This window comes from Photinus pyralis, unplaced genomic scaffold, assembly GCF_008802855.1.
Source record: "Photinus pyralis isolate 1611_PpyrPB1 unplaced genomic scaffold, Ppyr1.3 Ppyr1.4_LG4, whole genome shotgun sequence".
NCBI classification, from domain to species: Eukaryota; Metazoa; Arthropoda; class Insecta; order Coleoptera; family Lampyridae; genus Photinus; species Photinus pyralis.
In genome coordinates this window covers 4,533,581-4,556,832 of record NW_022170511.1, presented here as the reverse complement: position 1 = coordinate 4,556,832, position 23,252 = coordinate 4,533,581, and the positions used below count along the sequence as shown (strand labels likewise).

General features: G+C 37.4%; 1 protein-coding gene across 1 annotated transcript in view; it reads right to left on the bottom strand.

Moving 5' to 3' along the window:
• LOC116168693 (tetraspanin-2A) overlaps positions 1–23,252 on the bottom strand; it is a 72,717-nt gene that overhangs the window by 38,023 nt on the left and 11,442 nt on the right. The window contains exon 2 of the mRNA XM_031484642.1: positions 2,575–2,772. Within this exon, the coding sequence (XP_031340502.1) occupies positions 2,575–2,772 (198 nt within the window). The remainder of the gene's footprint in view (positions 1–2,574; positions 2,773–23,252) is intronic.

Below are 23,252 nucleotides of genomic sequence, written 5' to 3'. Positions count from 1 at the left end.
AAAGCCGATTGTTCCTTGTACTTTCATAAATAAATTTCCTTTGTATTTCCTGCTTTCATGCGCACTATTTAATTAAAATTTTTGCTTATACCGGTTATGCCGCCATCCCTCTTCCGGTTTCGCGGGAAAAAAGGATTCGGTTTTGGTGGCTTTGTGATTATTATAAGAGAAAGCTCGAAATCTGTTGAAATGATCGGTTATGATATTCAAAAGACCATCGTACTACGAACCTACGTCCAATATTTTTTGTGCTCCGCATACAAATAAGTTGATAACTTTGTAAACCCTCCATCAGATTTTCCTTTCCTATTAAAAAATATGCCCGAAGTAATTGTATTTATGCAAATTCATTCTATAAATCCTCACGATTATGCGTGTGTATAAATTTTCCTTTGACGCGTTGTCACAAGCGAGATACGCGTTTTACTTAATGGCCGCACCGTTCATAAAAATGGACTGAACTCAATCCGTAAAGCCCTTCCGTTTAGGTTTACCGAAACTGTGTCCTTATTATTTTTGATTTCTGGAAACACACCTTCCTGGCATTTGCTTTACCTTCACAATTTTCTCAGGTCAGGACTATCAGATATAATAAATTCTATATGACTAATTTTAATTCAGAATTGTTATATCTTTGTTTCCCAGTGTCTATTTTCCAAATTGAACTACGATTATGCAACCTGTTAATCATATTCAATATCAGTTATGACGAATGTTTCATAGTTTTGGTCCATCAAGCCGGTTATGACTAATATACCATTACCTTTTAACCACTAGGAGCAAATCTACATTGGGGATTGCAACTTAGTTCTACAACTTCAATGGGGTTAAAAACCTTGTGCTATAATTTTGTGCTCATTTTCACTAATTTGACCCCATTTGTTACCCATTTTAAAGTCCTCTCAAACACTTTTTTCAATACAAGTTGCTGCACATAGGTAATTACGGGAGCAAAAAATTACCATAGAACTAAAGTGCGTCTAAATTTCTTGAACCCTTAACTGCGTTTCAAGGAACACACTGCACGTTCGGCTCAAAACACACCTGCCAATATTCATTAAGACAATTTAACAAACATTTAATAATTAACAAAAAAAACTAAATGTTGACATTGAGGGATTTATGGCAAATTGGCCAAGAACTTTAACCTGAGCTGCTTCATTAAGCAATCTTGGTTGCTTTCTTTTTTTATTGATAACAGAGCCCGTTTCTTCGAATGTAGCGACCAAATCTTGAACATAGGCATGGCTTAATTTTTATTTTTTTTTGTTAATTATTAAATTTTTGTTAAATTGTTTTAATGAATATTGACTTTATTGGTGCCACAGAAAAGCATTTTTCAGTTGCTTTCCAAGGATGTGTCACCGGTATGGGGTTGCCATTTAGGATTTTTGAAGAGGGGGGGTTAAGGGAGGTGGGGGGTTGTCACTCATAACGCCATTCTGGTTCCCCCTCGATACCCCCGAAACGGTTTTGCGCGAATTTCAATATCTTCGTTAGTTTGGAAAATATGGGCGACTGCAAGTTTTAAAATTGACACCCCGTATAATATAATAATAATTGCTTAAAATTTCCGCACCGTGTATGTCAAGGATAATACTTGAGATCACTATACTATCTTCTTTCGTTATATTTTTATAATTAACTTTTTTAACTATTTTTTGGGGGAAATTTCATTTAACCCTAAGTGCAAATGTTACCATATCGTTTCCATTATTTTATTCTCCTAACACAGCAATCCAAGGGGGCGGTTACCTACCAGTGAAGGTTTACCACTGTTTCTTATATTAGATCATTTTCTAAGTGTATTTTCAATTGGTAACAACCTTGTCCGTGGCATGAAACGCTTTGCAACATGAGGCCCATTGAAAAGGGTTAGTTGCAGTCAAATCCTTTTCAAACACAGCTACACCGTTAAGTAAATGAGATAAGTTTGCTTGTCAGTTTCCGCTGCTAAATAACGGATAAGACAAATATACCTGAAAATGTTGTCCGTACTAGTCATCAATTGATATCAATAGTGTAGCATTACCAACAAGCAAACAGGTAAATGATTCCAATCCTTTAACGGTTCCTAACGCGAACAATAAATTGAAGAAGTTTTCATTTGTAACAATAAATTCCCGCAAGAATTTAACTTTGATTTAACGGGGAACTCGTTGCGGGGTTATTTTACCGTACATTGATTCAACGGGAACTGAAACACGAACTTATTGCAAGGACAATCAAGAGCAAAGAATGTAACGGTTAGCTTATGCCATAATCAATTTGGGCACGTATTTTATTTAAGATATCTTTAATTAATTCAAGGAAAACAAGAAAGTTTAAAACTCTAAGCTTTGTTTTTGAACGAAGTTGTATATATACACCTCTTTCATTTACATAAAAGCGGTCACAGAAAAGTAACTGCTGTAATAGTCAGAATTTCTACGCAAATGATAAATATCCTTCGCATGACTTTAAATTGAAATATGCCCTAGAGCGGAATTCATAATTAAATATAGTTGTAACTTCGACCGACCATTAATTAGGGACGGATCAAGTATGTCAAGAATGTATAGTGGCATAACTTACTATCAGTAGTGCTGTCTGGTTTTCTTGAAGGGAACTAATACACCCGACAAACGATATAATCATCATAAGTATTGCAGCCACCAGCAAGAGGTAAACTCCATTGTAGAACTGGTGCAAATCTAACTTTTGAATCCATTCTTCAAGGCCAGGCTCAAAACGCATCCACAAAGTCAGTGCAAATATTGCCGCTCCAATCATCTGCAAGAAAATAACACATTAAAGTAATGAATTGAGATTATTTGGGAATGTATTGATTGGATAGTCGAAATTTAGCTAAAGGGTTCGACCTGACGGATATTGCGGTTTAAACCCATACGCCGGAAGGGCGATGTCACGACGAGTAGAGCTCGTTTACTTACGATGACCACACTTTATTATGGCGAACAGTAATTACTGCAATAATCGGTTCGTTAGGGGCAACAATAGCTCCCGGTTTATCTTGCATCTTATGCATCGTTAAAAGAGCGCTCGCAAGGGCGTCTGCTCTTTGCATAACAGAGCTTGTTTACTAGAGAACCCTATTATACCAAGTTATTAAAGTTTCAGTACCCGCTTTTAATGCAACATAAAACCAAAGACCTATTTTAGATGCTAACACCACAAGCTATAAAATTTAAGACGCACCGAATCGCTTAGAAACTATTTATCTTTGATTATACACCGAAATTTTTAATCGCCGCTCCTTCCCCAAAGAGTGTCTACCGTATAAGTTCGTATAGTCAGGCTACTCGCAGGTGATCACCATAGCGCACCCGTAAAGGTTGTTCCCTTCACATTTTTGTGACAGATTTTTGAAATTTACATCAGTTCAATAGGGCTGAGAATTTAATTTCCACATTGTGGAAACAGTAAAGTTTATAAGATAAATTTTCACCTGATACCTTGCAGATGTGGTTACAAAATTAATTTAATCTACATCTCCTTGAGCAGCGTGAGAATTATTCTACGGTTCAGCAATATTAATTTGATGCGATTATGATCGTATTCCAACTGAGTGATTATAGTTTGAAAGTAATACGTGCGTACTTCAAACAGCGCCAGAGAAATAAATTTGAAAAGCAATTCTAAATTCTTACGCTGCTATCCGTATTTAAATTGGGTGTTGTGTATGCATTCATTTACTTACTTGATAATCCTGGAGTACGGCCATTCGAGCACGCACTCAATTCAGCAAATGACATTGAGTATGTCATGACGGTAAATATGGATAATATGTAAAAAAGGAGCAAGGTCTGCAAACTAGATGCTATTCCCTAACGGAGCCGAAAGTTTCCTAATTCAATTTTGTTATGGTTTTCATCTCACGAAATCCTCCCGTCTGACTGTAGAATTAGGACGAATTCGAATGCAGCTTGAGGGAAGAGGTCTATTGAGAATTGATCTGACAATAAAGCGGAATATTTTATGACGACCAATAAAGCTTGAGATGCACATTAAGCAAATCAAACAACTTGAAATAAACAAAGGAAGGGCCCACAATCTGCACTGCGGTCAATAATTTGCATATAAATAAAGATTTCACTTTACATTCGCTATTAATTCGGATAGGCTCCGAAATCACTTTCCTTTTTTGTCGACAATCTCTCTCACTTTCATTCTCGTCATTACGCGTTTCTCTCCTATAATGGTAGAGTTGTTTCAGCCCTTGTGTTGGCTCGTGTTCCGTATTTCCTACTATATCTCAATTCCTTCCGCGCTTCACCCATTGCTTCTCATTAGGTCCGCTTCGTCGCAAGACTTACAGTGTTGGTACATGTGCGCCCGAGGTGCGACAACGATCAACCCTTGAATCTGAAACGCAAATCACCCCTTATCTATAACTATCGACGACAGCCGCAGATATTGTTTCGTGTCTCCTACGTTCGTATTGTTCCGTTGAGATTTAATTTCCCAGCAAAAACTTCTAACTCGGATTCCATTCAGAACGGATCAGATTTATCTTTCTCAGGCATAAATAAAAACGCTCATTTAAAAATGACGTTTTCAATTTGAAATGAAATAAATCGGGAGGAGTGAAGGAGATTTCCATTAAAATTTCCGTTTCAGTTATATTCTGGTTACGGTCGTGTATTCTAATTAACATTCTCTAATTATTTCTGCTGATATCTTAATGCAATTTATTTAACACGTAATTCGTTCTGATTTCTAACCAAGGGATACACACTTTAATGGATTTAGAGCTTTAGCCGTGATGTTATTTGTGACATTAATAGGGTACGTGTCGGGATAGAATTCTCCGTCAGTTTTTCTCATTGCCTTAAGCCGTCGGATCTCATAGAAAAGTCGACCACCGCGCCGACTACGCTCATTATATAAGACTCCGGACGCTCAAGGCACCACCGCCCTACATTATCCCGACCGTTCACTATAGCGCCTTTGCCAATTTACTTTTACTATTTTCTTTAAATTGTACACTTATACGCCAAATAGTATAGAAAAAAGAAGTTGCAAAAGGAGACTTGAAGCGGTTTTTATCATAAAACCTAATACTAAACTGTAATTTCTTTCTATACATAGAGCTTTATCGCGTAAAGTGAATAAAGTCATTGTTGTGCTTTTTAACGGAATAAATTCTCTCATTCACCACGGAATTTGTACTTGGATGTTTTACGGTTTACGTAAACTTCGAATGTGTTAGTGGGGGAGATACATTTTGCAAACTTTGAAATGGAAATATGGTGATAATGTCAGAAACTAAACTTTCTTCATTTAAATTTTGTCTCAAACAAAAAAGGGGCTCTATTTGTAGAAATGTAATTTCATCATTTTAAAATCGACGTTGAATGATTGATTTTGTTATGTAGACGTTTCCCAGCGGTTCTAACTCTAAATGAATTTGTCGATTATCACTATCTGTCGCAACTTCATTACTAACAAAAGCCATTTTCCCATAATGCTGAAAAATAGTAAGAACCGATAAAGTTGTGCTGTTTGTGTAATTTGTAAACAGTTGGAGGGAATGTTGGACGTTAATCAGTCACCGGTAGAACTTTTCCCCGAACCCACTTACCCATCTTTAAATGTAATGTGGGATACCGAGGAAATTGGCTTTCGGAAAATATTGCCATATCCAGAGACAGCACACAATTGGAAGTTGTTGCTATAATACAGTTTGTATTAATAACGGGCAGCTGCTGATATGATCGAGATTGTTAGCTTCCTCCATTCCGTACTTTGATGGCGAAAACGCCACCCTAAAAAAGCATTTTTATTATGTCCTATGGAGCTTCTAACGAAATGCAGCATTTTGTTTCTTGTTTGATTTTCAATTAATAAAAATTATTTTATATCGCGTTTGTGACACCGAGTCTGGGTTACCACAGCAAGCGAAATAGTTTAGTTCGAGGTCTGCCACAGTAAAAGTTTCCGTTTTTTTTTAGGTGTGATTGCGGGTATTTTTATTAAAGCAATTTAAACGCCAGTTCTATGCGTTTACTTTTAAATGAATTGACATCCAGCAGTGAATTAATTCGAACGGATCAGTTTTTTGTTTATGCTAAAGACAAGGTTGATTATATAAAAAAAGACGATAAAATAGTTGAGCAGTTGGGTAAGCTTATTAGTGTCGCGAATAAATTATAACTGTATCCAGTGAAGGACAAATGAATTAAACGTATCAGTGTCATATTTTTTTCCGACAGAAGGGAATTATTGTTTACGTTTAGAATCGCCGCGTATGTAACAATAACAAATAGGGTTTTGAACTTTGTCATCGGAATTCGTAATCATAAAATCATATTTATTTATTTATCTAAAAAATGTATAGTAGGGGAACCCAATAGGGGATTTTGGGACATACTCAAGCGTGGCCGATTAACATAAAGCCTTGCAGCACCCTGCAGAGCACCTCCACCACGTATAAGCTCTTAATATAGGTAGATATAGGGCAGGCTATTAGAATAGTAAAAAAAATCGATCGTTAGAAATACTCGAGCGCGTCAGATGAAAGTAAGGTGGGTTAACTACGTGTTGAAAAGTGTGTATTTCAATAATTTGACGATTTGAACGTGACGTAAGGTAACGTGTCGTTAGGAAACCAATATAGACAAATGGTACAGCCGGCGCGGCGTGTCGGTATCGATCAAGTTTCGGACTTCATCATCCATATTGGTGCCGACAGTTCCAACTCGGATTACATATAAGCGACTAGGAAATGCTGGGCTCATGACGGCACGAGTACAAGGCGATTGTCTGGCGTCAGACATTTTGTTAATAAACAAACGTTTTCTCCCCGACCAGGGAGACTTTAACATCATATTTAGAGAATGTTTATTCCAATATATGGGCGAAGAAGTAAAACATTAAAGCTTTCTGGGAGAAGCTTATTCGCTCAACTTACTTTTTAGGTTACAAGATCTCAAGCCATCAAGTTAGAATTCTCCCCCTCTACGCACGCTGTAATTTTTCGTTCATCGACCCTGAAGGATTTAGGTACTACGGCTTGTAGGTGGTATGGAACGAGAATTATATAAAGTATCCAATCGGACACCCTAGCGATTTATGGTACACGTTCTTGGATGAAATTGTACCGAATGAGGTAGGTAAATGCCACTCACTTTAATAAATGTAAGTCACTAGCTTTATCACGTTATCATCTGATACGGATTGTGTTTGGATCTCTCGTTGAAGTACATTATTTTATTTGTGACGTGAACAATCTTGTTACTGTCATCTTCAATACGTTGCTATTGGCAGCGTTTGTTATAGTGGTGTTAAGTATCCCCTGCTAATATACAAATTTATAGGGATTATTCAGCTTCTGCCTCTATAATTATAGGTTTTAAGTGTCACTTATCTTATCGCAGATAAATTATAGGAATGACTAACCCAATGAGTCAAAATTCCGTTTAATTCGATAAATTGTAGCAAGACAGCATTTTTTCAGGCACGCACCTGCCCCGAATTACCTTCAATATTTATGAACGCGGCCTTTCGAATTTGAACCTTTTCAAGCAACGCCCGACTATTTACTGCACTCTCCCTATGTCATGCAGATTTAGGACCAATCAAATAGAGAGACATTTCGATTAGCAAAAGGGAAACGCATGGAACCCTTTGCTGCAGCTACAAACCCGCCATCGTTTGTTTACAAATTTAAATGTGCCGCCAATAAACTCTAGTGATCGAGTGCCGGAATGTAGATTCGCGTTTACGTCCTTTTAGAATAGTAATTTTGGCAGCGTGATTGACGCGTTTGACAAATTAGATGTGCGACGTTGTTGCGTGTATAAATATTTGAAATTTTAATTACGTTTAGCGATTCATAAACTTGTAGAGTGCACAGTGTAAATATGGATATGACCTCGTGCTCGAAAATTATTGAAACAAAGCGTGGTGTGCCAACAGTTGCGTGTCACTAAAAATATTTTGAATAAAATATACACGTTTCCCTTAATTTTATTGGGGGGAAAATACCTCATACGTTATAATAATAAACGTTAAATGTTCCTAAAGGGTTACTTAATGTTATTACAGTAGCAACTAGGGCGCACTGTGCTTAGGTTATAATAAATAAACATTCCTTCACTTTGACTTGTTCGATGAAATTTGAAGAAATGGATGAAAATTTGTTTTCCAAGGAACGTAACGAAGTTCCCGATTTTGATTTTATGTTTAGGTATCACAGTCCAGTAATTCGTGTAGTTCCATGTTTTCGGGAATGTGTTGTTGAAGGGCCCCTGATGATTGTATAACAAAATCCCGAGGGATTTCGGTGCCGCCGGGACGAGGGGGGTGAAGACATATCTTTGCGGTTTTTCGGCTATATCTCGAATATGGTGGGTGGTAACTCGTAGGAACAACTGCCGGGCTAGGAGTGGGTGCACCGACCACCAATTGTGCATGTGTTTTAACTCTCCACCAATTCCAGCAGAATATGAAGAGGAGGTATACGATCCTCATGGAGAGGAATTGCACGTACATCTAAATTTGACTAAAGGGAACTGGCATTTGAGATAATCGGAAAGGTAGCTGGCGGCATCTCACGGAAGCTAACGAAAATAGTTTTCATCATTAGTACCTAAAATGATTATACAAAGCAGTCATAATTTGGATTCCTTACGTTCTCTCGGTAGAAGTGATGATTGAGGCACAAAAAATGAAAAATTAAATAATCCCCCTGACTTCATTTGTATCACTAGCACACGCCCTGTTTTTGGGGGTATTTTTTTGTATATGATCTTCTGCAGTCGCGGTGAAGAGCAATATTACAATCATAGCCCCTGAAAGAAACACGTTTCCGCTTCCTTGTCTGGCGTATCTCTGTTACTACCCTCCACTGGCTTTTCACAAATGACGCAGAGATCTGACCCAAGAACCACTATCGCTGTCAATTTTTCATACACGTTATCCTTACACGGATACACGGATTCCACGGAAAATGAGACTTAACTCGCCTAGTTTGCAGAATATGCAAAGTTTCCCCCTGCTCGTTACGGCAAGGGGGTAGGACCCCTAAACTATGGTAAAACTCGGCAAATCCTCATTTCCAGTGCCAAGACAAAGTTTAATTAAACATAATTTACCGCCAAACTGCTGTGTTTAGTCTTACTTTACCTGTACTATATTCTGTCATGCTTATTTTAAATGGGACGCGGATCACGAAATAAAAGAAGTTTAGAAAAGAATATAATGTTGTTTCTATGGAAACGACCGCAACCGCAGAAGCCAAGCTTGCGCTATTTTTGACGTCTAAATTAAATTGTCAAGAGCTTTACAATGACTTAATTGGCGTCTGCTATAATATATAGCCACGATAATGGGGAACTAACCATCTCGTTCACATATTCCTTTTTTGTCTATACAACCCTGTTAATAGATATACCAAAAACCACACAGATTTCGCTTTTTGAGGTACAATTTGAGCGAATTGATATGAAAGGAAAGGATCATAGGAAGTGTAGCAGTAAGGTCACCTCCTGATTTGCAGGTTGCACTATATTATCTGGGAAGAAGCGAGCACCATTGCCATAGGAAAATGAACAACTTTACTCTTTGGAAGTGCTTGTTTGAGGGTGACAATAAGTTCCAATAAAAGAAAGCGTTTTGAAAGCACTTTAAAGCACTCACAACATATCCACCTTTACCACAATAAATGTGACCCCAGGAAAAAAAAATAAATCATGAATTGGAAGGTAATTCCAGGTAAGCAACTCAGCCACATTTCCCAATAGATCAAGCGCAAAAGCTTTAACTTTCCTGGGTGTAACGAAACTGTCAAAAATCTGATTAGATGACCAGTCACCCAAGACATCCAACATCGGAAAAAATGAAGCAAGAATGGAGGAGGGTAGTGTAAAACCCGAGGTAAAACCGTTTCGAAAGACCTATGCCAGCAGAGTGGTTGTCCAAAAACCTCTACTTTTTCAGACTTGTTTCCATTTTTTGTAAATATGGAGAACCATTTATTGCCCGAAAAATAACTGTACATCATTTATGATTCCGTGCAGTCGATAATTCTCAAGATATCTACGGATAATTGAAAAAATTCGGAAAATCGAGGTTTTTCGACCACCGCCTAGGTAGGACTTTGGAAACTTGGTTTTACACTACCCTCATACATTCTAACCACATAACAAAAAAAACCGATTTGCTTTATTTATTCCGATGTTTGCCTTTTTTGTCTTATTTGATCGGCCTAATTGTTCCATTCGTAATTTAAACCAATAATTAAAAATCCGTAATGATAAACTAAACCCGGCCTAATTAAACAAGAATAGGAATATCCACGTGTGGGGTACCTTGCCTCTAAAAATCTTTGCTTAATAGACACTGTAGCGTTTATTTTGCCGCCCAGGCCACATGTCTACATCAAACGGGTAGGTGTTTGACAGTCGAAGCAACACTCTCGTCAGATGTTCTAATGTCTCCCACAAGGTGACAGTGGCATACTCACCAAATAAGTATGGTGCCACTGCGTGCCCATCACGATGACATCCTCCAGCATAGAAACAAGGTACTATAAAAGTGCGTGTAGCGACGTAAAATTTCCGTCTGCTTCAGCTGTTAATAGCGAAGAAAATTTCCTCTAGGTTACGGGCCTTGCTCGAGTCACTGTCAACGGAACTTCAGCTTAAGAAAATCGCACTCCAAGCTCAATGCCTATTCTTGCGATACGTCAATTACAATTTCTAGGTCCTACGTCAGAGAGAGATTTCGCAAAGCAAACCTTCAACAATGTGCTCAAACATCGAGTAGGACTGCAGATCATGATCCCGTGGCAGGTGCATTTCCACCAACAACCTCGAGGTTCGAGCATGTTCACATGGACCTGGTAGGACCACTTTCGCGGTATCGGACGGGAAAAGGAACTTATTTACGTGTATCGACTTGGTACACACGGGCGTCAGAGGCTATGCCACTAGAAAACATTGTAGCTGACCCCGTTGTCCAAGCGTTCCTAACACACTGGAACGCACAATTCGGGACACCGCTTCAAGTAACCACGGACCAAGGACGACAATTTGAATCTCGCCTGTTTCAACGGTTACAATATCTAGCAGGTTTCACACCAAGGCATACGACACACAAGCCAATATGATGGCCGAACGTTTTTACCGCCAACTAAAGACAGCCCTCATATGTCACGGAAAACAGGAATGGACTGAAGTTGTATGAGTGGTACTCCTAGGGACCCGGACAGCATGGAAAGAAGACCTCAAACCACAAGCGCAGAATTTTTCTACGGTACTAGTCTATGGTTACCTGACGAATTCCTACCTACCCATACCGGTAAACAAAATATTGACACATGTTTCAATCAAGAAATTGCGCACCTCTAATCAACGACACAAGAAGTAGCCATTAGAAAGTGGGTTTCTATGGTAACTGGCCTCTGATTCCCCCCTTCACCCGTCACTTCAAAAAGAGTGACCGAAAGCACAGGCGCAACGTGCTGTAACACCGTTATCAGAACCCCAAGAGTTCATTTAGTTGTAATTTTAATCTGAGCCCTTCCAAGCGACGGTAAAACATCACGTTCTTTTGATTACGCTTTCAGAAGTCAGTTTCTTGTAAATACTATTTTTTGTCGAAGTGGGAGATTTAATCTGAAAATGTGTGGATAAATACAGCAGTCACCGGTAACCGGTAAAGCTCTTCAATTTTAAAGTTTTAAATGTACCACTTGTGTAGATAATGAAATGTAGGTAATTTTGTTGACACAAAGCTTCCGTTTAAAACGTCTCCAAAAATAATGTTTGCATACAAAGGCAGCTGCATTTGAAGTATAGCTGAAAATACTTTCGCCGGTAATAACTTAACGCCAGAAAGCTTTCTACAAAAATACTGTGGACGTCAAATATTTGTCAATGTGCATAAAAGCTTTTACGGCAAATTTGATTTATGTATATTCCGCCTTATTTTCAGAAGTATATTTGAACTATTCTAAATGAGGCACTACAGTTCCAAATGAAAATAGCCGTGCTGTGTGGGAGTTGCTTCCAAGCGTCTCTTAATCAGCAATAAAAAGTTAGAATGTTTCGTTTGATATTTTTCTTTGAGGAAGTGGATTTTTGTTCGAATATATTTTTAATTTGGATTAAGTGTTTACTTAAAACTTTAGCGATGGGTATAAAATTAAAAGCGTTTTTATATATAATGCCTTTTTACAGCGTAAACGGGTTATAGTCACTTATTTATATTGCTGCTTAAAAGTTTGCGCCCATTAGCTATTTTCTCAACGGAAGGGCGGGATTACTTACTTATTTTTAATATTTTGCTTACAAATTGCATGCTTAGTTCATTAATTAATTAATACAAAAGCATTGTTTATTAATTTTTTTTTTCCTATACATAGTTGAAGGTGTTGATCTTATTTTCTAACAAAATGGCTGGGCTGTGTCAGTGAACAAATTGGAAACTGAATTGGATCAACAGTTTTAGGAGATTGAGAAAAGGTATTTGCTATTGCTTCCACAACGCTGGTAGATGAATAAAGTTTTTGAGCGCTCTCTGCTTAAAAAGCGTCGATTCATCATACTCACTTCTTGATCAACCCCGAGGTGCTACATAAATATTTATAGCAATTTCAATAATGACATAAACCAATGCAATACGTTTCACTGTTTTCCCAATGAAGGTGGTGAGTCATTCCCAAGTATGAGTTAATTTTTCATAGGCGCCCAGAAGCTACGATGCATAATTTTTAATCTGTTGTAGGATAATTAATATACCTCAATATTTCTCCATCTGCTACTTGTTTAATAAATAAATTAATCGATATTTCTACATTTCTATGTATGATTATCTGTAACTGTTAATTTATAGCAGAAATAACTTTTCGTGCTGATTTGTTTCCACATTACATTCCACATCCACTTGGATGGAAGCGATGCGAGTGATAAGGGTGAGATCGAGTAATTCGGGGTAAATTCGTCGTAACGAAAATGTCGAGTTTTTCAACAAAAGGTGTTTACGCTTGCCTTGTCTTTCGTCTGTACAAAGCTACGTGCATAGAAATTTTGTATTCTACGGCCGAAAAGGATTTAAACGGAACTTTTTACGACGCTTCACCTGAAAACTTTGCAGGACTCGGTCGTAGATGTTTATGCAATACGTGTTCCTACTCTCGGCATTTCCATTTATCACCGTTTATCGCCTGTCATTAATATTTAAATATAAACTCGACACAGTGCCGAAGTAATCATATCGTGTTCCATTAAAGCTCTTAGAAAATCTAAGAAAACGCGGGACTTAAGTGTCAAAGCGACGAAAGACAATGTAAAGGGAACTTGGAACTTTTCAAAGATAAGAAGCGTTTAAGAAACCAGACACGCGAGCTCGTAATAATACACATCAGACTGAAAACAGGGTAGACGACGCTGACGAGTCACAGGCTCATCCCATGCTGCTTGGTTAGCAATAGAAAACTTGAGAGCTTTCCGATATTCAATTCTCTCGTTATAAAGGTATTCTCCATCTCCTCAGGTCTAATCTCCAAATTAATTTATAATTAACAACCTAATTTCTCATTTAGATTATCAATTTAGATATATCGTCAATTGCATTGTTATAGGCAGGTTGTGGATTCCTGCTGGAGTTACTGAATTAATATGGGCTTACAAAAGCAAATGATGCGATAGCGTGACTAACATTTTTACTCCACTATGGTTGAAGTGAACATCTTTAGCCCTTATCTTCTCTAATATTACAAATAATTTTTATTTACTAGAATGCGAAAACGGCAAAAATTGCTTAATTGACAAACTTAACAAAAAAAACTGGAAACTTATGCAGAATATTTGTCTTCAAACCCTGATGCGAGTTGGTGCAACAATTATTTAAGTGACTTATAAATGATGCAGCTACAAATCACGATTCTAATATTTGGCACACTTGTTGCAAGATTGATTGTGCTATACTGTCATGTGTAGATAAGCGCGTTGCGTGCTCTCACAAAATAAACACGGAATCCATTTACTCTTATTACCTTTGTTTCTTAGAATGTGTTGAATAAACGGTCATTATTGAAACTAATACCGTTGTTCCTCGGTCTAAATGTTAGTAAAAGGATAAATGTGGAGCTAAGGCATATTTGACACCTAAAGTATATATGATAGTCCAGTCATTTTAGGAAATGTAGAAAAAATAGTTCGTGTAGTTCCAACTTTTTCGGCAATGCGTGGTTGAAGATCCACTGATGATTGTGTAATGAAGTCCCGACTAATTTCGACCACACCAAAGAGAGGGGAGGGGGTTGAACGTAGAGTTTTGCGGGTTTTCGCTTATATCTCGAAAATGGTGCGTCGCAGGAGAAAAATCGAAAGCTCACTTTGCTACAACCTCGTTTCTTTATTTTTTTGCGAAGAATGCATCGTTTTTGAGCTACGGGCTCTTGAAAGTGAGAAATTTTAAAAAACCCAGGTTTTCGGTCGGGGTACATTTAGAATTTGTTAATATTCTTTTTACTGTTGTATCAATTGTGACGGTTATACCTAGATGTTCTATACTTTTCAAGAGTATATTATTTGCTCAAGTCAGCTGAACATGCTTAGGTATCCCCAGTTTTGGGCTTCCTAATATAAGCACGCAGACTCCTAAGCTTAATCAGGCGCTGAAAAATACAGTGCTCAATAACGAACTCAAAAATTATTATTATCTGGAAAACTAATTCGAATAAATTTATACATATTAGTTATATAATGAGCTCCTTTCAGGTAAAATATTTCCAATTTCATCCTCTGTAATCTGAAGAAACATCAATTTACAATTTACGAGTATTTTGGTAGTATTCCAAAATATGAATGGAGAGCAATTTTTGATTTGTGGAAAATAAAATCGAGTAAATGTCAGATTTAAACTTCTTTTTTTCATATGCCACTGGAACTGGAATCATCCTCGTATGAACTACAAGCTCTCAAGTTCATTTAAAAGGTCAAAGCTCCATTCCTCACTTAACCGCCCCCTGGTTGTTCAGAATTTTGCACATTACTATTTACTAATCTGGTGGGTAATTATAAAGGAAATGAAAATTCGAGTTGTTAATAGTGAGGTTACGATTGTGTTTATGTTTCACTTGAGACTCTGTAGGAATTAGGAAGTTGTAATTTTGGATATGAATGAGTACAGCGAAGCTAACATAGGCCACGGTAGAGCACATCATGAGTTATGGTACATACTGTTTTAGGGACACACGAATCGAGTTTTCGGAACTTAAAGCATCTATGGACTGAAATACGAGTAAAATTCCTTAGCAGTTTCCCATTACAGCCTCTTTCCACAAGGCGTTTTTGAACCGAAGCGGCGCTGTGGCGCGCCTGCGCGATTTGTAGCGAACTTCTGCTATACAAACGTGCGCTGTTGGTAGCGTGATCCCATAATACGGCGCGAGTATACATCGTCTAGTACAGAAACAGTCGCAGATAGCCGCCCACTGCAAAACTTTTTCTTCGCATGGACTAGATAGAGACGAAAATATAATAGCATAATTGTGCACAAGGTACATGCAACCAGTTTTGCAGTGTGAGGCTACCTGCGATGATTAAGGTGTCATGTTTTTATACTAGAAGAGCAATAGTAGCGGGAGGCGATTCTCAGAACAGACACCACGCGATAAGTTTGTGGCGGGATGTTCAATTCGGTTGTATTATTGTACGTACTTGTGAAAATGGATAAGGAAGTCTCCAAAATCGACACAGAGGAAATGCATATAAAGCTTGTCGAAGTTTTGAAGACCATCGTACAACGTGAAAGGTTCCAGCCTGTCTATACAACTTACGACGATACATACATTTTTGAGAGTTGGCAACCATGCAATTTCTAGGTCGGAAAAAGCTGCCTGCGCCATCTAAAAAGCACGAACGGGAGTTACAGTTACGTTTGGCATCTTGTCTTGAATGACGGTCGTGAACGCGTCGCTCTATAAATGTTTGTTGTTATTTTGTGTTATTTAATGCAGGTAGTAATTTTTGCATTTCTTTATGTCGTATTTGTGTTTTATATGCCGCATTTTATATTTGTTGTGTGTTTGAATTTTTCTTTTTGAAATTTATTTAGTTTAACCGCAATGCAGAATCATATGTGTGATACCGTTATGCTATATTGTTTACGTTTTTGGTGTAATGCTTGCGTAATTTATGTTTATTGATGTTGATTACTGGGTCTTTTCCCTGAAGTAACATTCATGTAAGTTTTGATAATTTTATTTTAATATGTGCAAATTACCGATTCGTTTGATGTACGTACTGACTTGGTGTTTGTTACTAACAATTTTCTCCGTGAATGAAGCAGTCACGGGAGTCGTAAAAAACTGTAACCATTTGAAATACGACACCTAATTCCGTGATTATCTTCGACATCCAACTTTAGGCTCGAAACACCGAAACCAGGGGCGGGCTACACATCTTGCAGGAGCGAGATTACGCTAATCAAAGCTCTTCAGTTTAGAATCTATCTGCGATAAATGAGTGGCGGTTCAGTAATTTCCACATATCTTGTTTTTAGTTAAATTTGCCTACAAGACCATGTAATTTTCCATCTTGCTTTTAACAAAAGGCCTTTATTGCACCAAAGATGAGTCACATCCTGTACTCTTAACCCTTTCTCAGAATTTAGGTACCTGCTCTTACCTGACCCATTGTTCCCAAAAACTTGCTTTCAACCTTGAGTGTAACAAACATTGTGTATATGCATTTACTATCTTTGTTAACTACTGCTTAAATTTTTACAAAATATTTTGTTAATTAACTTTTGGACTGTATTAATCAAATTGTGAGGTTTTTCTTACGTCGTACTCTTTTTACCCTTAGCAGTTACTTTTGCGAGAGTACGACACCTTCTGGCTATGCTTGCTTTGTTTATATTAATGTACATCAACTAAATTTCCGGGCTTTCACAATCTTAATAATTACGATCATTATTAAACAAACTTTTCACAATTTCAGTGTTTTATTTTACGTTCCTTTCCTACTGTGCTTCAGGTCAAAGCGTTATCTACAACTAACGTAAGGGGGCCCTGTTGTGTAGATGTTTGATCACGTGCCACTTTTCATATTTAAGCGGGATCGTGTTTAGTTTTGGAGGGAATAATCATTCGGGTGGCCATTTTAAACGTTGTCGAGTTGACTTTATTTCCGTGTTCTTGTAGTGTGAAGTTAGTGCAGAACCTGGGGGTTAAGTACACTACAAACGTATGATGAAAAACCTTATTTGGTCACGCCACATTTTTTATGATCAACCGGCAGACGTACAAACTACAACTATCGAGGCAACACTGCCGGTAACACGATACGTGTCATAAGCTAACATTGTCATGTCCACCAGGGCAAACAGGGTATAAAAGGGTATAAAAGGCGTGCATCGATAGCAAAAGCACAGAATAGTTTTTCTGTGAGCAAAAGTTCAGTCAACATCTGCTCCTCATAATCAACAAGACTCTCCCAACTCAGAAGACTTTCTGCAGGTCTTACCGTTACCTTCGTTACTATCACCACTATCTGCAACTCCTACACGTCAGAAGGAAATACCGTGGCCAGCTTGCCCAGTACTTTACTTGGAAATTTGTGTATGTAGTGTACGTTTACAAGACCCAAGGCGCAATCAAAATTCAATCAAAATGTTCACGTTATTACCTAACGCTAAAGTATTGTTAAATGCAATAGTGAGAGATACAGTGTACCTATCACCGAAAAACTGAAAATGTCATATTTCCTTCTCTTTCCCCTCGCTTAAATGGTCGAAAATGGACGGTTCCCGTTCGCACCTTAATTCTATGGGCACTTTTTGTTTGAGAGAATCTGAGTCTGTTACGGGTACCTAGATCTTGCTGAATCAAAATGGCTATGGGTGGCGATGCATTCAAAGGAATTTCTTTTTTTGTCCTTTATCACATTCCGTAAAAATCCAGCGTGGCGCCCTTAAGAACTATGAAAGTAGTAGCCTGCAGGTTCTTGGTCTGGCGTGTTATTGAAATTCTAACAGATCCAGATTCTCCCAAGAAAAATGCCTAAGTGGTATTATAAAGATCCCACAGGCTTTGGTTTTCAAAGGATTGTTCTTCATTATAGGTAATTAGATTAGACCTTAGTCGATTAAAAGCTAAGTTCATTCTTTCTATTGAAAAACACCATTAATTACCTTTATAAGTAGTTTAGTTGTCCATACGTGCCTGTTCACATTAAAAATCGAGCAAATCACAAATAGTTGTTTAAGGAATTATTTAAATAAATCCGTGTTCCTATTGGAAAAATCTATGTTCTTTCAGACGTACATTTGCGTAATCTTTGTCAAACGGTTTACCTAATTGGCTAAAGAAACGCCTAATTCAGACGCAATATACAAAAATATCTCTTCCTAAAGGTGGTGTATTTTATCCTATGAACAAATATCAATATTGAGCAGTCTCTAAGCACGCAATGCATTAAGTTCTGCTCGTTAATGGAGAAGTAGAAAAACTAATTTTGTGTTTGAGTCACATCGATAATTATCGTAAATATCGTAAACAAATAAAAATGTGTACAACTGGACTGCAAATTGTGTCGTGTCGAGATTTATTTGAAATAACACAGTAAACCAAATATTCCATTCAGCACCACACATATTGTGTGCAAACTCATTCACCTCGAATTTTCGATATATTCGAAAATCTTTTAGTAATAAAAGATAAATATTCAATTCCATAAACATGTTGACAAAGAAAGGTTGTGTAAATATATATTTGTTATACAACAGTGGATTCGCACAACAGGATGCGTCGGTTTTCTTGCGTTGTCAGTGGAAACAGAGATAAGCTGTCAATCAGAATTTGAAAGATCAGCTGATTGAAGGATTGAGTACGTGCTTGAATAGGAAAAAGAATATTTTAGGTTTAGAAACGCTAAGGTACTTTCTGGCCGGAATACTTCCTAGTAATAGTTCGAACTTTATCGTACATCCTCCATGAAGGAACCCGCGCGATGAGAACGGTATTGTCGTACGTCAACAACGACACGAGCGATTTATCTTCTTCCTATTTCACCCTAGGGGTTAAAGTCGTGACATACTGTCTGTTCAATATGGAAAAGTGATGACCTTCTGCTAGAGTACGGACGCATTTTGTTCTGATAACCTATAAATATGGAACTAGGAAATGTTCCCTATTGAAGTGGGGCCTGCCTTCATAATGGACTATAAAGTTGCATAACGCCGATGTCAGCAGAGGCCTTGTTATAAAGTGGGATAATGTAATAGGCTGCAAGTTTTCACTTTTCCAACTTTCTGTTGACCAATCCCTTAAGAATATCATACAATACGATGTCTATAGAAACGCTAACACACATAATGGATACGGCGGAAGAAACAACTTATCCAACCTACAATTTTCCCTTTTACATTGGAATTTGTTGAAAGCGTGTCGGGCGTTAACCTCTAATTTGTTGCACTGATAATGTCTGAAACAAGAACCGGAATTTGTCAGAAAAAAATTACCTGCCAGGATATCAAGACTTTGTATCGCTCTAGAGGACGAGAGAATTTATTTTACGGAGAAAAATGGTAAAATCGCGTTTTGCGTTCATGTAACTGTCGTGATTTTGGCGTAACCCCTTTTTTTCATAAATTGGGAATTTAATCTTTATAAACCGCAACCGAATTAGATATTTTGTTTTGGAATTGCCAACCCCACACTCAGTTGAGCTAAATTAGCGATTGTTTCCCGCGGTTCAGTTGCACGATACATGTGGTACCTGGTATATTGATACTGACATTCAGATTATTCCCATGTACTGCGGTGCGCATTTCGTTGTTTTTTTTATTGAATTTTAACACATGTGGGTGCGAGCATTTGAAGGGAAAGAAATCCACTCGTCATTTGGAGAGTTTTCTCTTTCAAAATAGTAGTGAGATTAGTCTCTTTTATTTAGCAAATTAAGTCAGCGAATCTAATTTCAAGCAAACATCCGAACCGCAAATAGTTAATCAAATGCGTATCTCTTTATGTTATTACCACCTTTATAAATGAATTTATTGACGTATGCCATAAATTAATAAACCATGAGAGCAAATAAAATGATTCATGCCTGTATTAATATAGTATCAGAAACTGCGTAACGTATCATACGAATTTCCGTTGTCATCAGCTCTGAATTTCACGGCTAAGTTAGAACCGCAAAGCGACATTTTTCCGAAACTAAACAAGCACAAAATTTGTGTGTTTCTTCCGAGAAATATGATGTATTTGTTCGGGAACATTATTAAGCGCCCTTGAACACTCCAGAACATTCTAGAAAGAATGTTCTTTGCTATATAAGCAAGTCCAACTAAGTTTCGAGTTTAGTTCCAAATAGACGCGTTCTAGTTATGTGATAAATTGTAATTGCTGTTATAAATTAATCCTTTTCAAGACTGATGTAAATTTATTGTTAATGAATTGTAAATAAATAAACGACGTAATTAAATTTACGTTACTCTGGTGTCATAACGGTATTATTACAAGCATTATTAGTGATCACGGTATATTTATTTGTTGTTGAAAGATCCTCGTAACTTTTGAATAGATGGCTCCATCTATTGCTGGAATTTAACAACGCTTGTGGATTGTCAGATTCATCATTCATTTTTCCATCCTTTCTGTCGAGAACCGTATCCAGTTACACTACATTAAAAACCAACAGCTTAGGAGTTAGTTTAGGACGCATGGAATTTTAATTGCCATCATTAATATAATATAGTAATCCATGGCGATTGGATTCATTAATTTAGATTTTTGCGATCTTATTTACGTTATGATCGAGTTAGACACGAGAATGCTATTGGATTCTGCCACTTACTTCTGAAACGGCTGATCGATGAACTAGCGTATCTGTGATAGAACCTCACTACGAGCAAAGAGTATAAAAGTAAAACTAATGCCGAATGAAAAAATTTATTTTGCGCATGCGCAATTTCAAATTTTGTATTTGTTCAGATATTTAAACGAAATTTTGTATATGTGGACCTCGAATAAAAGGTAAACTAATGCAGATTCAAAAATTTGGTTACAAGTGATACTGATCTGGTGGGACAGAATCAAACCCTCAAGGTATGTTTTAAATATGATGTATGTGCGAAAACCTCGAGGATCGTTGGGTATTCAGTTGTATCGGACCATGGACCCTTAACACCGCAGTCGAGCTTCAACACAACTGCGCTACACGGGCACTTTAAATGGGAAATGTCACACAACTTTTTCCCGGTGGAACTTTCCGATTTAACGCTACAATAACAACCCCTATAATTTTAAAGGTTCTTAATTTGGGACAGTGTTATTGAGAGTGCGGACATACGCAGGGCAAACTCTCTGAGGAGAGACAAGAGTTTGGGATGTTATTGCTACATCTTTGGCGACATCATCAAGTATCTATAAAATAAAATGGGTTCGCGTCTTGAATCCTTCTGGTCAATTTATAATATACGAGTATTCCACTGCCTTTTTCCGCAAGTTTAGGGATATCCTGTACGATTCATTCATTTATTACATACTCGTCAATAACGACATAGCTACTACATGGAAAAAGTCGCAAGGGAATATCGTGTCAGCACATAACTTCGCTGATATTAAATGGCACATTTTAGACATTTCCTTTCCTAAATGAAATATTTTATGATTGATAGAGTAACATATCCCGAGAACTAGATAAAGATTGACCAAATGTGCATCTTGGAGGTAGCTTTTAGTCTTAGGTTTTATATAACTCGAGACGTCGACTGCGTCGATTACAATCATCAATAACCTCAGAAGGGTTTTTCATAAATTTCGGTGCGTCGCACCAGTCCTCTGTTTTTATACACATCCTTTTTCTTATATGCACAAGAAAAATGCCAGTATGGGAGATGGTCGGGGGTTCGTAGTTGGTGACGCACTCTCTAGATTTACCTGGGTAACAGTCGGCGAGGAAGTGTTTTTCAGGGAGGCATCATTATATGTCACATCCAACTCTCTGAAATGAGAGTAAAATGTGTCAGCTGATAGAGCGTATATTGGGAAAACTGTGTACAAAGCTAATGTTTCCATCATTGGTTTATCAAATACTAATGGATTAGTTAATGCGTAAAGTGTGAAGCTTATTAATCCCACGCAAACTACGAGTAATATTTAGGTACACCTGTATGGATTATTGAGTTACATACAAAAAAAACCAATTTGAATATTTACTTTGGACGCAATTATTAGTTTGTAAGTACACATGACCTAACTAATTCTCCATCATTTTATTTTATAGATATCCCGCAGGATATTAAATTTGAATTAATTCCACGTTAGTTAAGTTAGGTACGAATAATAATGTACTTGAGCACTAATAGTTCAATTATGATCCCCCAACTAACTTTCAGTAATATTGTAATGGTTATGAAGTTACAAAGCGTCAAGTTCCATTATTATAAAACTGCGATACGAATTTTCTATACTTGCCGAGTGTCCAAAATATACTACGTGGCGAAAACGCGCTTTTCTGAAAAAGTTCCTTTAAGATTTATTAATGACAAAAATATGTATTCAAATGATATCGATGTATCTTTACCTAATTTTGTAAAATGGTACAAATGGTGTATCCCACAAATGGTGTATCCCACAATTGGTATGCTAAATAAGCTTGAAAATTGCGAGTTGCGGCAAATGAACGACTCCGGGAAGAAATATATTTTGACAGCACGTTTTGTATCACCACAAATAACCATTTCGCCGCTATACAGGATACAGGTGGACTCGATTTTAATACAGACTTATAAAAGTAATAAGTGGTAAAGCAGAACTGTTCACAGTTAGATTGGAATTAAAACAATATGGGTTAATCAATAACCCACACGTGAACACGAATCGAATCCAGACGCTAACGCTCAGGTCAAAGAGCTTATAAAATTCAATGGCCAAAGTAAGACATCACGTGATGAACGTAATTAATTTTTGTAGAAGAAGCAGTAGTTATTATAGTTGGACTTTGAATGGAATGAACGGGTCGGCAAACTTTGAACTTTGAACAGCGGGGAATGTACTTTGACCGGTAGGCAACATTTGAACTTTGAACAGTAGGAAATCGACTGGATCGATAGCTGGATCTACTTCCCCGGACCAATGAAAATAACGGTATAATACAGGTAAAATGTTGGATGCATCGCCATTGATCTGACGTGGAAGTGTGCGCATGCGCTACCTTAACGCATTAACCAGTCCGTCTTTTCGCAATCGTGGCAAGTGTAACGAGAAGTGATATGTTGTATGTGTGCCA